Consider the following 16244-nt stretch of genomic DNA (forward strand, 5'->3'; position numbering starts at 1 on the left):
CAAGAGTTAATTAATATTAATTAGTAACCTTTTATGCTTATACTTTATTGACTTCGTTTTATCCAAGAATTCTAAAAGTATATATTAGGGGCAGTAATTAAGAAACACTCTGCTTACAATTCACAGATAGGTAATAAAAAAGAAAATGAGCATAACTGTAGAAAATTAATGCAATGGAATAAACATAAACTTTACTTAAATCATAAATTAAAACTATATTCGACGAACTTTTACATTAAATTTACAATTTGGAGGAGTGATGACATCAGCTGTTACTGCAGATATTATGCCTAAATTCTCTAAAGCTCCGCGTACAAGTCCACATGTATGCAGATAAGGACTTAAGTCCTGATCTCAAATACCGATAGCTATGCTTGGTTGTTCTGAGAAACATGAAAGAGTTATCTTGAAGAACATATAAATCTTCATTATCAATTCGAATACAATCAATTTCTTTCTTAAAAACATGAAACCAAAATTCTTTACCAATGAATGTCAGAATGTCTACTTCGTCATTTAATGAAGCGATAACTGGTGTATTACCCAACAGATTCGGAGCATCAAATTCTTTGCCGTAATTCGAGAAAGGAGATACCCAGTCTAAATGCAACAAATCAAATAATACTGCCTCAACCATAGCTCGTTGTTTAGAACAAATGTGAGAGGAATAACAATTAATTTCTTAGTGTTAAATATACATTAGAAAATACTAACTTATAAAGTGCCGTTAGAATAACATTTATTAGAAGATAGTTATTCCAAAAAATTTCGAACTTAATACAATAAATGAATTTAGGATTGCGTCATCATTCATTAATAATGAACTTCCTTTGTTCTATTTACTCGTTACGCTTCCCCGTAAAAAATACTTACCAAGAAAACGATAAAAATTTATTAATAATCAGCACAAATGACACTATTTCAAGTAATTTGGATGATTTTTTTTTTTTTTTTTTGTCGTTTTCCGAATTATATAGATACAGAAATATATACTATTCTAAAACGAAGAAGAATATTCTATAACTATTACAGTTCTGAATTCACATTTATTTTATTCATTGGAATGAAGAAAGCAATGTTGACTTCACTTTGATTTATAATGAATTGAAGACAGAAAAAATGTATTTTACCGTAATACATACATCTGTAACCGAAATCGGAAGTCATCAGTTGCAAGTTTGTTGATAATAGAAGTTAAAAATTATTGAGGAATTTTTCTTCAAATGTTTGGCGTGTTCGGTTTCTGAAAGTTTTACCAATATTCTAAAGCGTTTTTTCAAGTTTTTCGGCCTTTTCCTTAGGGAAATTTTGCTTCTTATTTGTTGCTAAAAAATGGCGTCTGATTCTGTCAATGATTTTGATGGAACTAAATGAAAAGTTAATAAATTAATGCTTGATATTTTCAGGCTCCTGCAAGAGAGCGTACTCGAGCGTTGCGATCGCGAAAAAAACAAACAAACAAATATTATCTTCTAAATGTTATGTTAAAATATAATAAAATTTATTTTCAAATTTTGCACAACTTGCAAATTATAACTATGTAAAAAATTTTGAATTCAAAACGTGTAATAATTATTACTATTTTTATTCATTTTTTAAATAATATTTTAATGTGTAAAAAATACATTAGTTTTAGAGAAAACGATTTTATAACTGACTTATTTTCGAAATCGTTTTCAAATGTTCTACTTTATACTAGTTTTTTGATTATATATATACTTTGACACCTCTGCCTAATCAATTTTTTTTAAAATTAGTAAAATGTATAGCTTACATTAAACATTAGGAAATGGGAAAATAAAATTAGCGAATATTTCAGCATATGAGTATATAGACTATTTTGAAAAATCGCCTCTGATAGGAAGGACAAACAAGTTGACTGTCCTTATCCAATACCTCCTAGATGGGAGAAAGCCGAAGGACGTAAAACGATGACTCATACAGTTAGGCCCAGATTTGCTGATCACTTCTGACGATGACGGGTTTTTTTTTCTTCCGTTTCTCGACACTTTTTCGTTACTCTTCTACTAATTTTTACTTGCAACAAATTATTATATATTTTTTTTTGTCTAGATTAAATGTTCTTAAATTGTGTAAAAATGCTTAATTTATTTGTTTTCAGAAATGATTAACAATAAAAATAAAGCAACTCTAACAAAAATAACTGATGTGTGAATGAAAAAAAAATATTTTTAAGCATTAAATACCAGTTTTATTTTATAAATTGGAAAATTTTATCTAGCTTTTTGTTTTAAAATGTATGGATTAAAAACAAAGAAATATATTTTTCAAGGGATTTTGCACATTTATTATTATTATAGTTTTGACATAAAACTAAGAAGGGATCTAATTTTTATAATACGATACTTAAATTTTTAGTAGATGATTATTTCGGATTTTAATGATTATGTTTTGCATGTTATTAGAACTAGAAATTGTATCTAAACAATGACATAAAATGAGCTTAGGAAAATTTAGAAAATCAAATGCAGTCTTCAAACAAGGTTTAGATAGAGAAAAAAAAACATATCAAAAGCATGATTATAATTTGTATTTTTTTCCTGTGGAAGTGTGATTGTTAGAAGTGATAAATTAAAATAAAGTAAGCAACCTTAGATAACAAATATTTTATTAAGTAGCAAATTCAAAAATCATAAATAAAAATGTAAACACAAATTTTACTGAAATATGTTAAACTTTGAGTAACATTTAAAAAAAGTATAATTTTTACCCATCACACTAATAAATTAAAATAAAGTAAGCAACCTTTGACAAATATTTTATTAAGAAGCAAATTCAAAAAATGATTAATAAAATGTAAACACAAATTTTACTGAAATATGTTAAACTTATAGTAACATTTAAAAAAGTATAATTTTTACCCATCACAACCTTAGATAACAAATATTTTATTAAGTAGCATATTCAAAAAATGATTAATAAAATGTAAACACAAATTTTACTGAAATATGTTAAACTTATAGTAACATTTGAAAAAGTATAATTTTTACCCATCACAACCTTAGATAACAAATATTTTATTAAGTAGCATATTCAAAAAATGATTAATAAAATGTAAACACAAATTTTACTGAAATATGTTAAACTTATAGTAACATTTAAAAAAGTATAATTTTTACCCATCACAACCTTAGATAACAAATATTTTATTAAGTAGCATATTCAAAAAATGATTAATAAAATGTAAACACAAATTTTACTGAAATATGTTAAACTTATAGTAACATTTGAAAAAGTATAATTTTTACCCATCACAACCTTAGATAACAAATATTTTATTAAGTAGCATATTCAAAAAATGATTAATAAAATGTAAACACAAATTTTACTGAAATATGTTAAACTTATAGTAACATTTAAAAAAGTATAATTTTTACCCATCACAACCTTAGATAACAAATATTTTATTAAGTAGCATATTCAAAAAATGATTAATAAAATGTAAACACAAATTTTACTGAAATATGTTAAACTTATAGTAACATTTAAAAAAGTATAATTTTTACCCATCACAACCTTAGATAACAAATATTTTATTAAGTAGCATATTCAAAAAATGATTAATAAAATGTAAACACAAATTTTACTGAAATATGTTAAACTTATAGTAACATTTAAAAAAGTATAATTTTTACCCATCACAACCTTAGATAACAAATATTTTATTAAGTAGCATATTCAAAAAATGATTAATAAAATGTAAACACAAATTTTACTGAAATATGTTAAACTTATAGTAACATTTAAAAAAGTATAATTTTTACCCATCACAACCTTAGATGACAAATATTTTATTAAGTAGCAAATTCAAAAAATGATTAATAAAATGCAAACACAAATTTTACCGAAATATGTTAAACTTAGAGTAACATTTAAAAAAGAATAATTTTTACCCATCACAACCTTACATAACAAATTCAAAAAATGATAAATAAAATGTAAACACAAATTTTACTGAAATATGTTAAACTTTGAGTAACATTTAAAAAAGTATAATTTTTACCCATCACACTAATAAATTAAAATATAGTAAGCAACCTTTGACAAATATTTTATTAAGTAGCAAATTCAAAAAATGATTAATAAAATGTAAACACAAATTTTACTGAAATATGTTAAACTTATAGTAACATTTAAAAAAGTATAATTTTTACCCATCACAACCATAGATAACAAATATTTTATTAAGTAGCAAATTCAAAAAATGATAAATAAAATGTAAACACAAATTTTACTGAAATATGTTAAACTTTGAGTAACATTTAAAAAAGTATAATTTTTACCCATCACAACCTTAGATAACAAATATTTTATTAAGTAGCAAATTCAAAAAATGATTAATAAAATGTAAACACAAATTTTACCGAAATATGTTAAACTTAGAGTAACATTTAAAAAAGAATAATTTTTACCCATCACAACCTTACATAACAAATTCAAAAAATGATAAATAAAATGTAAACACAAATTTTACTGAACATTTAAAAAATTATAATTTTTACCTATCAACTTAGATTTTTAGTGGCTTTCATAAGTGTTTTTAATTTTCTTTCTTTAGCTTTTGAATGGGAGGCATAACAAATGCTATCATTTTTCAATTTACAATAGTTATTTAATAAGATGTTTACAAATTTCTTTACAATACAATGAATGACAACATCTGAAGAATGTTCATTATCACAATAATCAAAATTTAAGTGTTTCTCTTCATCATTCAATACAGCTTTGATTATGTTTAAAGAAATAATTCTCTGATTATGAACTTTTAAAAAATTTTCTTCAAATTCAGTTAATAGTTTTGAAATAATTACATAAGAGTACAAACCAATAGTTATAACTTCCTCCACAGGGTACTTTAGTCCACCACGATCTTGATGGTGAATCAAAATGTTATTTTCATGATAAAGAATTTCTTCATCTCTTGTTAACAATAACTTACAAAAAGGGCAATTTTTAAGGAATTTTAATGTTGAATGAACGGCATAACCAGCAAGGTAAACAATAACAGGCATAATTCTATTAGATTGTAGCAAATCCTCTTCTGTTACATTTATTTCAAATTTGTTATTGCATAGTAAATTACTGTTAAGAAATTCAGATTCGTTCTCAATATTGTTTAAATCTATTTTAACATAGCCAAAAACATTTGATTTTAAAATCAATGGCAAAGTAGATTGAAGCCTCAGCTTCATTTCTGATTCATATAATTGAGTTATTGATATATCATACTGGCCGCCAGCTAATTGTCTATATTTACCGAATCTTGCTTCTAAACTATCAGTTTGAAATTTACCTGCCAGTATAAATTTTAAACCTAACTCTTCAGTGCAATAGCGACAAATTTTTTGTATGCCTTGTGTTGTTAAAGATAAGGCTAAGTGAGTTTCAGAGGTTAATCTACCAGTATCAGAAATAGCTTTGCCCCATAATGATAACCATTCAAGAAATGCGCTTAAATATCTAAAAGAAAAATCGTTTAATCTCAAGGGCTTTTGATATTCATTCCTTTTATGAAATCCTTTAGTTACTGTTCTAACATTCATAATATCCCACCAATTTACAAAAATTTCTATATATTCTGCTGTTGATATTAGATCTAAAATATTACATTTTTCCTTAAGTGAATTTATAGCTCCTATTAACTGTCTATTGAATATATTTAAAGCAAGTTTTACGTTTTGTCTTTCAATGTTAGAAGGAAAAAGAGATTTTGTAATCAATGTGGGTGCATACTTAACCAAATTAGACCTTTCAAATTCGTGTAACTTACGTAAAGCTTGAAATGAAGCAGTTTTTAATGGTACATTTTTTACATTATCATTAGTGTCAATATCATTAGTAACATCTACCTGAAATTCTGGATAAAACATACAAGAATTATAATTTTTTTGATTTAGCCAATTGTTCCTAACACACTTAATTATATGAACACTATCAATAATAAAAAATAATTTTCTACTGCTATCAAATGGGTGTGGATATTCAACCTGAACTTTAGGAGGTGTTGAAAATTTGGACATTGCCTTGCGGTTTATAGAATTATTGTCACTTATGACACAAAATGTATGAAAACCTATAGTTTCAAGACCAATTAATGTCTTTTTAATAAACTCATAGAGTGCATCAGCATTCACGGTTTTTACTGGCATTATTGCTACAACATCTTTGAAACTTGATTCCACACTCTGCACCATATAAACATAGGCAGAGTTAGCAGCCTCAATAGAATTATATGATGCTCCTAATATATCGCCACCCTTAAAGTCAAAAAAAGGTTTTAAATGGACTTCATCTATCATAACAGTAACGGTTTTATCTGCATCAGTTAAATAATCAAATTTCTGTTTAATGTAAGATAAGAAGTTTTCCTCAGTGGATTCATTTTTAGGACTAATATCATATGACATAATCAATTTTTTTATAGTTGAATGATGCGGTAGAATAACATAACCACTGCTTCTCAAAAAATTATATGCATGAGGAGATATAGATAAAAACAATGAAGAAAAAATGAGAAAGTCTGTAGAGTATCGGTTTTGATTTTTTTGAGTAAAAAGTAAAGATAGCTGCTCTTTTAGAAAGTTAATACCTAATTTTTGATTATCTGAGCTTAAGTTTTCTAATTCTGTAAGTTGGACAGTTATAGAGTTAATAAGATTTGGAATATTATCAAACTTTAGATCATTAGACTTATTTAAATAACATAAAACATTTGAAATTTGCTGAACATTACTGATGATTAGAGGAAATGTTAAATCATGAAGTTTCTTAATCTTTACATTATCAATAAAAACACTTAAAGATAGATTTTGATCAACTATAACAGTAATATATGTGGGAACCTGATCAACAAATTTGATTTTCACAAAAGAAAAACTATTTTCAATACTTACCGGATTAAAAACACCATTTAAATCCACTAAACTAGATTTTTCTATCAGTTCAATTAGAGTATCTACTTTAAATTTTACATTATGCTGTTCATAAAGTTCTAAACTTTCAGCAAGGACGCTTTCCAACTGGCACATTTCTATTCTTTTTCTCTTTGCCTCTGGCTCTTCTCGAATTGGCTCATTTTTGGTCATATATTCTGAACATCCAGGAAATATAGATGGAATAGCCTCCTTTGTTAACCTTGGTTGTTCATAGGGCACAACTGTTTTCTTTCCAGTTTTTTCACAAACAAATTCCACAGCTTTCCTAATGTCATTTTCCTTGAAATGCATCTCACATACCTATAACAAAATGAATACATTATTTATATGTGCATTTAAAATAAATATTATATACTATATTCATGCATGAAAAATTAATAGATTTTTGTAGAAAAATTAAGAGATTTAAATTTCAAAATCAAATAAAAAAAAATTTGCTTTAAGCAGTTACATTATATTACGGTCAAACAAAAATGTTTTAAAGTTTGAGCAAAAATTTAATAAAATACTAAAATTATTAATATTTTTATAAAATAAAACTCTATAAAAATAACTATATATATATATATATATAAATAGCTATATAGTTATTTTGTCATTATACACAAAATTTATTACAATAGTTTCGATATGATTGATAAGAACAACTTAATTATTACGATTAATTTATCCACAATTTAAAATAATTTACTCTAAGTAAAAATATAATAAAGAATCATAATTACATTTTTAAAAATAAAAACAAATATTACTCACTTTAGAATTCTTTGTAACTTCAAAATCTCTTGGTATGGCGGCAAGCCATTTCTTACGTAATTCTTCATCTTTGGGAAATCCGAAAACAGATACTTTTATACCATCAACTTTGTAATTTCCTCTACAGTTTGGTACACAGCATTTAAATACCATTATTCATAACACTAAGAATTAAATTAATGCTGTTTATAACATTTGTAGAATAAATATAAATTTTACGAAGAACGTGTACATCAGAACACCGACCGTTGTTTACAAATTCTAATCAAAAATATTCGCCAATTGGCTGAATGCGTACACAGGTTACAATACTTCAGAATATCGCCAATGGCTCGTTTGATCAGATTCGGATTTTTTCGAAAAAATAGCTACCCTGACTGGTTTTCCTCTGGGCCTAACTCTACTACGTCATCATCGCCTATAGTAACCCGTTGTGAGGCTTTATTCCTCTAGGAGGTATTGCCTTATCCCATTTCTTTTTCTTCATAACATTTATAAAGCACAAATAATTGCCATGTATTTGGATGATAAAATTATCGTTGTTCTAGTTATTTTGTCAAAGTGTTTCCTTTCTGTGTAAGATTTATTCGAAGTGACAAATAAATCAATGATAAAAGTTACACATTCAACAAATGAAGCTAAACAAAAAGGAAATACCATCAACCAAAATTCGTAGAGCACTAGTAAATAAAAAAAATCTTCCTGTTTTTAATCTAACTCCTGCCTACTAACGCATCCTAGAAACTAATCAACTATATACATTTTATTTTTCATGAGGAATTTAACTTCTGCCAAATAAAAAGTTTAAACAAACTGTAAAGTAAAGAATGATCTTTGATCCTAATAAACTTTCTGTTTTATCTATATTTCAGTATCCGAATCCAATGACTTAAAATATGATAAGACATAAATTACAAGCACAAAATTAGAAAAACAGTGTGTTCCGTAATGATAATCCTCCGATAAATTTTCAGAATTCCAGTTAAATATAGATTCAAAAGGTAAACAAGCTAAAAACCAGCTCGAATTGAATCACGCGTTACAAAAAAATTATAAATAAAATCGGAAACTGCTTACTCTTATGTTAACGTTATATATATTCCAGCCTTTGTCCATTTTGGACTAAATGAGATTTTTAAAACACTTTCGGTAAAAATTTCTAGGCATGCAGGACTTTGTGTTCACGTCGAAAGGAAAACCCATAAAATTTCCCTCGGTTAGCCCGACTGAAAATTTATTACAACCTATGACTCGACTGTTACTGAGGGTATTTTACGACAGTGTGAGCCGGAATCAAGTTCGATTTGACTAGCCATTGCAGGCAGTGGCCCCCATCCCCCCCCTAAAAAAATTTGCTAACTTCCCCCTTCCATGTTAGTTTTTTTATTTTATTTATGTACTTAAAAAAAAAAAAAAAATTCGCTCGTCTAAATTCCCCCCCCCCCCAAACTATTCGTTTTATTTAGTGTAAAAATCCCCCTCCTCCCAAGTTTTAAGTGGGCGCATCGTGCGCCCACCTTCCCATCTGATTGCAGGGATTCAAACATGAGTCAGATCACTAGAAGACGAGCGCTAAACCATAGCTTGTCTCTTTTGAAAATTTTTTCAAAATTTCTATAAATATTTGTAGAAGTGTATAGGTATTGTAGGGAAGATGCCCACATTTTAATAAAAACCAGTTTTAAAGCAAAAAATTATAAACAATTTCGTCAAATGTCCACACTAATTTTAGCACTATATTTGCTCTGTTGACCCGTCAGATATGCAGAAATGCAATGCAATGTGTCTCGAGCGTTGCCTAAACACATTCTGCAATCTTGGACTTACAAGGAAGGACGTAATATTATACCCTTTGACTGCTATCAACTTCTTAAATGTTAACAACCTGATGGAACTAGAATGACTTCTGTCAGGAAAGGATTAGAAACAACAACATTGACACTATATAGGTTTTTAACGAAGATATGACACTCAAGTTTTGATCTTCAGCGAACAATAAGAATCTGGAATTAATATTTAAGTGAGGGGGGGGGGGGAGATTGGCGATCGAAATGGGTTACAGGTGGCGTATAGCAGAACCTATGGCAACACTTCGCATGCTTTCAGTTTCGATTTTCATATAGGTTAAAATCTTTTAAGTTGGGAAACTATATTAATCTGAAAACTACATTAAACATAGTTCTAAAAGAAAGCATCATGGAAATTTAAAAAAAAATATTTTTATTAATTAAAAATGGAAAATATTAAGAAAAGGAAAAAATGTCGTTGTACATTCCTATACAACTGAAAAGAGAAAGGGAGAAGGGCCAAAGGCATGGCGGCGTATTTGAGCGTTGCGATCGCCTATATTGAATAGTCCGACAGTTCACTAGTGAAAAAGGCAGGATGGAAAATATCGAAATGTGTTAGGTTTCCAGAGAAAATATCTCTAATTTTAACCCCCCTCCCTTCGTCATATTTCGATGTACTCCCCTTCGCTTAAATATTAATTACTCTCTTTTACTTTCATCTTCCCAATTATAAAAATATGGGAGGGAGTTTCAATCTCGAAAAAAGAGCAATTTTTTTATAACCAGTAACTAAAATTACCATTTATATATTAATTTTTCAACTTTTTTTAAAGATATATATCTTTAAAATAGTAAAAAAAAAAAAAAAAAAAAAAAATTAAAAGCATTTTCTGATTAACACTAGGTTTACGGGACACGTCATTTTGACGGATTTCGACTTTTGTAAGGAAAATTATAAAACCCGTTTGAATTTTTATTTTATCTCTTGTAATGACTTTTAACCATTGATCGAATTAAATATATATTAAATGCTATTTACCTCAAAAGCGTTGAAATATTGAAATTCTCTATGTGGTATACCTAGGGTGACCAGATTTTTTCGGGCAATTCCGGGGACACTCATCTCTACCCCCCCCCCCCAATTTAAACGACAGAAAAAAATTTTGAAAAAAATTTGATCATTTATCTTAAAAAATAAATTTTTTTTATAATTTAGTATATAAATTATATCGTTAAAATCGTAATCATAACATTTTTACACAAGTTTAAAATCTGTTAACAAAACAATTGTATTGCTTTTAAAATTATACTATTTCTAAACACCGTATTTTTCTGAAGCATGAATCTTCTTTAAAATTTCAGGATTTTTTTCGAGTAATTGAGAAAATATGTCACATGAAAAATCAAAATTAATCAGTACAGATAAAACCGTTTTCACTGTATTCGCATCCATTCGCGATTTTTCATTAGTCCAATAGTTATTTATGCGCGAAAATACCCGTTCTACAGGCGCATTGATGCTTGGCCAGCACATTGCAAGCTCAACAATTCTTTTGATATTTGTAAATGGTATATTGTTTTTTTGAAAATAATTGTTTATTTCGCGCCATTTGTCTGTTATGTGTACGGATTGGTACCATTTATCGTCTTTTGAATCCAAATAACCTTCAAGATAAGTAAACTCGTCAAATAAATCGTCGGAATTAACATTCAAAATTGCACATTTTGAAGAGAGAGACAGAACTGCCTCGTCGAATTCAGACCGTGAAGGCTTACAATCTAAAAGAAGGCACTTCAAATCAGACATATCATCGTTGTTATCGTTCCAAGCTTCTAAATATGAAATCGCAGCTTCATAGAATTCTTTCGACGTTTCTCAATAAGAATCTTCAGTAACGATATTCTCAGCAATCAATTTAGTCAATTCAGGTTTTATAACAAGTGGAACAAATTTGGCATTCTTTAGTGCTTTCAATTTAAATATCAAATCCTTGACAACCGTTCCAGATTCAATAACACATTTGTCATCGCTTTCAATTTTCAAGATGCTTTGATTAAAAATTGCAGCATGCGAATGCGCAAAAAACAACCATAACTCGGTTGTTTCACTCTCAAAATAATTCTTCAAGATTTTTGGGCACTTTTTTTCAGACAACATAAATTCTTTAAGAGATGAATAAATTTTAAGAATTCTTTCTGCAGCAGGAAGTAATGTCAACCACCTAACATGAATGTGTCCTAAAATTTTATGATATTCTTGGTCAGCATACTCACAAAATTCTTTCAGTCTTTCAATTCGGACTGTGTAAATTTTAAAATAACTAAAAAGTTTAGATACCATAACTTCAATATCTACAGGCAAACAATCAAAAGCAGTTTTAGCGCCATTATGTATAATATGCGCATTACACCCGAAACCAAAAATATCTCTTCCTAACTCAGTTTGAACTTTAGCATGAACATTTTCTGTTCCTCTTCTTAACAATCCTCCAAAATTAGTGTTAGTATTATCCGCAGACAAACCAGCCATTTTATCCTTCAATTGGAACTCGAATAGTGCGTTTAATATTTCTGAAGATAAAATCTTTACAGTTTCTCCTTTAATTTCGTTTAGTGATACAAGTTTATTATTAATTGGATCTTTAGCACTGTCCCACTGAAAATACCGCACTAAAATAGGAAGTAATTTTACACGATTGTGATTGGAAGTATCGTAAATCTTTCTTCAATTCAAGAAATGCCCACGGAGAAAAAACATTGACAGCGATAGCTTCGCATTTTGTTCGGGCACAAGAAAATTTCTTGTCTACAAATTTCTTTTGTAAATTTGAAGTACAGTCCATGCTGCGAACAGGGCCGTCTTTAAACTATTTGAGGCCCTGGGCACATTAGGATCATGGGGCCCCTATGACCTTGAGAAAACACTATTTAGTTACAATAGATAAAGAAAGACAAACAAGGTTCTAAATTTATTTTTATTTAGTTACTAGCTATAAAAAAATAGGAAATATAAAAAATAATCTACAAAAGTAACTCGCTTAACTTAAAATCCTTAGATTAATTCTATGTTGATTGCAAAGGTACCCTTCTAGATTTAAGATGAGCAAAATCGTTAATCACTTCTTCAAAATCTATGGTATTGAGAATATCACATTCTATGGACATCAGCGACAAACTATTTAATCTCTCTTGAAGCATTGTACTTCTTAATTCATTTTTTATTCGTTTCAATTTGGAGAAGGAGCGTTCTCCGCTGCAGTTAGTTACCATCATGCTTAAAAATATTCTCAATGCAATTTCTACGTTAGGAAATGTGTCTTCAATTTTGTTTTGCTTTAATAGATTATATACTTCCTGTACACTGTTAGATGCTTCATTTTCACTCTGAACATTTATTAAGTATTCTTTTAAATGTTGACATTCTATTTCTAACTCTTTTTCATTTACATCTTCGTGATAGATTTGAGAAAATTCTTTGCATCCTTGTCGTATCTCTTCGGAATTCAGAGTTTTTAAGTGAAAAAATAAACTAAAACGTTGACTGACGATCTCATATGAACTTTGTCGCTGTTTTAGATGAACACTCAAGGTATCGATTATTGGGAGAAAGGTTTCTACGTTGAATCGCTCTTTTCCATTCAATTGGACTGATGGCGCAGAGCCATCAAAAAAACTCTGCCGTGAGCTTCTACGTCTTGTTCTTTGAGATAGATCCTTGTAGTCAGATTCTGGGTTATTTTCTTTGGCAGATGATTCGAAGTTATCAAATTTATCCCTGAGGTTAGTAATAAAATCATAAAGTGAAGTCAACAAATTGGTTGCAACGTCCAGTGTTATTGTTTCTTTCTGAAGATAATTACTTGTTTTGTCTATTCTTTCCAATATAGTGCTCCAGATTTCCGTCAGTATAATAAATTCTAGATTTCCCATTTTTCTAGACAGACTAAGGGCTTCGTCTCTTGTTTCTCGTGCCTGTTCAGTATCGTTTGCGATGGTGATTAAAGCTTCTAATATTCTTTTATAACCCCCATGCAAAGCACTTACTGCATCAGCTCGGGCTGACCATCTGGTTTGTGAAAGACTCTTAACAACTTTTTTTGAACCTAAATGTTCTGTTAACATATTCCATCTGTGGGTAGAGCCCGAAAAAAAGTTGTACACTTTCTGAACTATTTCAAAAAACTGTGATGCCTCCGGTACACACCCAGCAGCATGGACACCTACCAAGTTTAGTGAATGTCCTGCACATGGTATAAAGGTGGCAAATTCACATTTTTCCTTGATTCTTGTTTGTAGACCACTATACTTTCCCGACATATTTGAAGCATTGTCGTAGCTTTGTCCTCTGCAATCTTTTATGGGAATATCATGTATCTCTAAAAAATTTAAGATGGTCTCCGCTAAATACTTAGATTTATGTTCTTTAATAGGTATAAATTTCAAAAACCTTTCAACAGGAACACAGTCTTTTACGTATCGAATGATGAAAGTTAGCTGGTCAATATGAGACAGATCGGGCGTACTGTCAACGCTTATGGAAAAATATTTTGCTGATTTAACTTCATTTATAATTTTTTTTAGAACCTGTTTTCCCATTACTTCAATAAACTCATTACAGATATTTGCTGATAAATAAGAAATGTTACCCTTTCCAGGATTCCCAAATTTTTTTAAGTGATCTGCAAGAAATGGATCAAATTCACTCAATAATTCCACACAACCCAAATAATTTCCATTGTTTGGAGATCCTAGGATTTCATTGTCGCCGCGAAATGGAAGCCCTCTCGATGCCAAAAATTTTACAACAGCTACAATCCGTTTAAGTACGTTTCTCCAGTAATCCACTTCCTTTTGATGTTGAGATAATAAGTCTATATCTACTCTACCAACCGCTTTACTTCGTGCCAGATAAGTCATCATAGATTGCTTATGCGCTGGGCTATTTTCATGTGTTAAAATTATGTGATTAATATGCTTCCAATCATTACATCCATTCCGAGAGCAAAGATTAACATCAGTTCGGTTAAATAAGCAGCATGAAAAACAAAATACAGAGCATTTGGAAGGCGAATACAGCAACCATTTTCTTTCGACGCTTTCATTGTTCTTTAATTTGCGAATAAATAATGCTTTGTTGAAATATCTCGTTACTAATTTATTACCATCTTTGTATGTTCTGGATGCCTCGGAAAAGTCAGAATCTTTATTTTGAAAATATACTGGTCCCTTACGAATTAAAATTTCGCGATTTATTTCAACAAACTTTTCGTGAAAATAATCGGCGGGATCGTGCGATATTAATTCTTCTGTGTTGGAAAACTGCTGTTCAATTGACACAGTTGGAGTTGTCGGTTTTAGTGAAGTCACTGAAGTCGTTGCACTTTCGTCGTAGGAATAGTCGCTTTCTGATTCAATCTCTTTTTCAAAATTGGAACATGAAGGTTTAGAAATTCCCGCAATTTGTAATTGAGCTGAGTCATCATGTGGAACATTTATGAGTTGATTGCTACTTACAGAAGTTTCTCCAGTAGTAGTAGTAAAATATGATGTTAATTTTGGTAACTTTTCAATTACTTCTTTCTGATGTAGAGCTTTTTTCCTTTTTTCAGATCCACTAGGATATGACCGTTTCGACATTTTATATTATAATTCACTATTTAATTAATTTTATAACGAAAATATTCACTAACACAAAACAGACAAAACGACGATTTAATCAAACAATACTATTTTTTTTATCAGAGCTCGAGCACAGTCAGTAACAAACTAACAACTACAAACAAAACAAACGCCACAACATCGCAGACAAATACTTGAAGGGAATTCCCGTTCGTCAAGTCAAACGACGATCGGGAATCGGGAATTCCCCTTTTTTGTCTTTGGTATTACGAATGACGTTCGAATAGGTTTCTTTAAGACATAAACCACACCGCATCAAATAATTCTTTTTTTAATTTAATAATTTTTTTTAAAATTGTATTCTTATACTTACATATAGGTATTTAAATTAACCTAAACATACTAATATCGGAAAAACTCATTTTTGAGAGAGAGTGGAGTATTATACCCTGTTTATTTATTAGTTTGATCTTTCTTTTTGACAGATGTCAAATCTGAAATCGATATAACTTTGCAACGACGAACAATATCTTCTTATTTTAATAATATTAAAAATTGATAATAATCATAAGAATAGACACACAACATAAAAGTACCTGTTAAGGACTCAAGCATTTTCCGAAAGTCTTAAGTGGTTTTTATTGCTTCGAGGTAAAATTTAAATAGAAAAACTGAAAACAATGGTTTCTTACCTACCCAATGTTTTTATGTCTAGTGCAATAAAATTGATTGACGAATGAATTTATTTATTTTGAATAGTTTAAAACATACATACAGCCACATATTTAGCCAACACATTTTTTACACCAATAGATATTTTCTGTTTCCCATCACTGACCCATCTGTCAAAAAGTTCAAGCTATGTTGTACAAGGTATAGCTATCCGCATGCGGCAAACTAAAGCTAATATAATAAGCGTAGGTATTGTAGTAAGTCATTATCATCAGATTTTTCAAAATTAATGTTTTTCGGTAATAATGTATCGGTTATCATTTGGTAATCTGGCAGGAACTAGGGGCCCCCATTCGATCGCGGGGCCCTGGGCACGTGCCCATAGTGCCCAGTGGGGAAGAGGGGCCTGGCTGCGAAACGATTGGTTGTGACGAATGGTGTGAAATGCAAG

The 16244-nt window shown here is 29.4% G+C and overlaps 1 protein-coding gene across 1 annotated transcript; it reads right to left on the reverse strand.

The window, feature by feature from the left end:
- Positions 1-4419: 4419 nt before the first annotated feature.
- On the reverse strand, positions 4420-7974 carry LOC139426379 (uncharacterized). Its single transcript, XM_087160010.1, has 2 exons — positions 7713-7974; positions 4420-7256 (listed from the first exon to the last, which is right to left on the reverse strand). The coding sequence occupies exons 1-2, from the start codon at positions 7863-7865 to the stop codon at positions 4527-4529; spliced, it is 2883 nt and encodes a 960-aa protein (XP_087016136.1). The 5' UTR covers positions 7866-7974; the 3' UTR covers positions 4420-4526.
- Positions 7975-16244: the final 8270 nt, after the last annotated feature.

This window comes from Parasteatoda tepidariorum, chromosome 3 (genome assembly GCF_982258835.1).
Source record: "Parasteatoda tepidariorum strain Cologne lab strain chromosome 3, Ptep-v5.0, whole genome shotgun sequence".
Classification (NCBI taxonomy): domain Eukaryota; kingdom Metazoa; phylum Arthropoda; class Arachnida; order Araneae; family Theridiidae; genus Parasteatoda; species Parasteatoda tepidariorum.